The following is a 788-nucleotide window of genomic DNA, read 5'->3' as shown; positions in this document are numbered from 1 at the left end:
TTGTAGAACAGTTTATTTCTGTCTCCTATTGTTTCTATTTGTTCAAAATTTTGACAGTTTTCATCCTCCGTACATGACAGGATCTTTAGGTTTGTAAAAAATTGTTTAGATGTTTTCACTTCAGTGTTTCTGCTCGGAATGATGTTTTTTTTCTGTTCCCTTCCTATATGTCAGCGGTTGAAGCACGCATGCCAAGCACATCCAAAGTGGGGCCCCGCCCTGCACGAGCACAGGACAGGCCGCTATGCCCCCATGGCCTCTGAAGACACTGTGGCAGGCCGTCCCTTAAAGGAGAAGGAGGAGCTGAAGGAGGAGCAGAAGGAAGGGGACAAGGAGAAGGAGAGGAAGGATGAGATCAGCCTCACCATCCAGGGAAGCAACGGCTCCACCAACACACACAACAACCCCAACCCCAGCGCGTAGACGCCACCCGTCTCCCATCAGTGCCATCGAGCATGGCCTCTGCGGCCCACTGTCTCCTCCTCCTCCTCCTCTTCCTCCCTTCTCCTCTTCTCTCCTTCCATCCTCACCCCACTTTCCCACAGTCCTCTGTGGGGGAGATCCCATTTGCTGGAGACCTTTACATATTGTAAGGGCTTATTATATCTATCCTAACCTCTTCTATCTGTCTGCGTGTTGTCTCTAGATAATTGAAGAAAAAAAACTGAAAGGAAGAAGAAACTGGTTCATCATCAAAGAGTTTTGTGTGTATGTGACTGTATGTGTGTGTGTTGTGTGGGTGAGCTGATCAGTGGTTCCACATAATTTAATAATACAGTTTCTTTCTT

General features: G+C 47.5%; 1 protein-coding gene across 1 annotated transcript; it reads left to right on the top strand.

Annotated features, from left to right (window-relative positions):
• Positions 1-174: 174 nt before the first annotated feature.
• On the top strand, positions 175-621 carry LOC106530701 (sodium- and chloride-dependent glycine transporter 1; the record flags this gene model as incomplete). Its single annotated transcript, XM_014026376.1, is given in 1 exon segment — positions 175-621. A coding segment is annotated over 1 exon segment (249 nt), but the record flags the coding sequence as incomplete, so codon positions are not given.
• Positions 622-788: the final 167 nt, after the last annotated feature.

Source organism: Austrofundulus limnaeus, unplaced genomic scaffold, assembly GCF_001266775.1.
Source record: "Austrofundulus limnaeus strain Quisiro unplaced genomic scaffold, Austrofundulus_limnaeus-1.0 Scaffold548, whole genome shotgun sequence".
Classification (NCBI taxonomy): Eukaryota; Metazoa; Chordata; class Actinopteri; order Cyprinodontiformes; family Rivulidae; genus Austrofundulus; species Austrofundulus limnaeus.
This window is presented reverse-complemented; position numbering and strand designations above follow the sequence as displayed.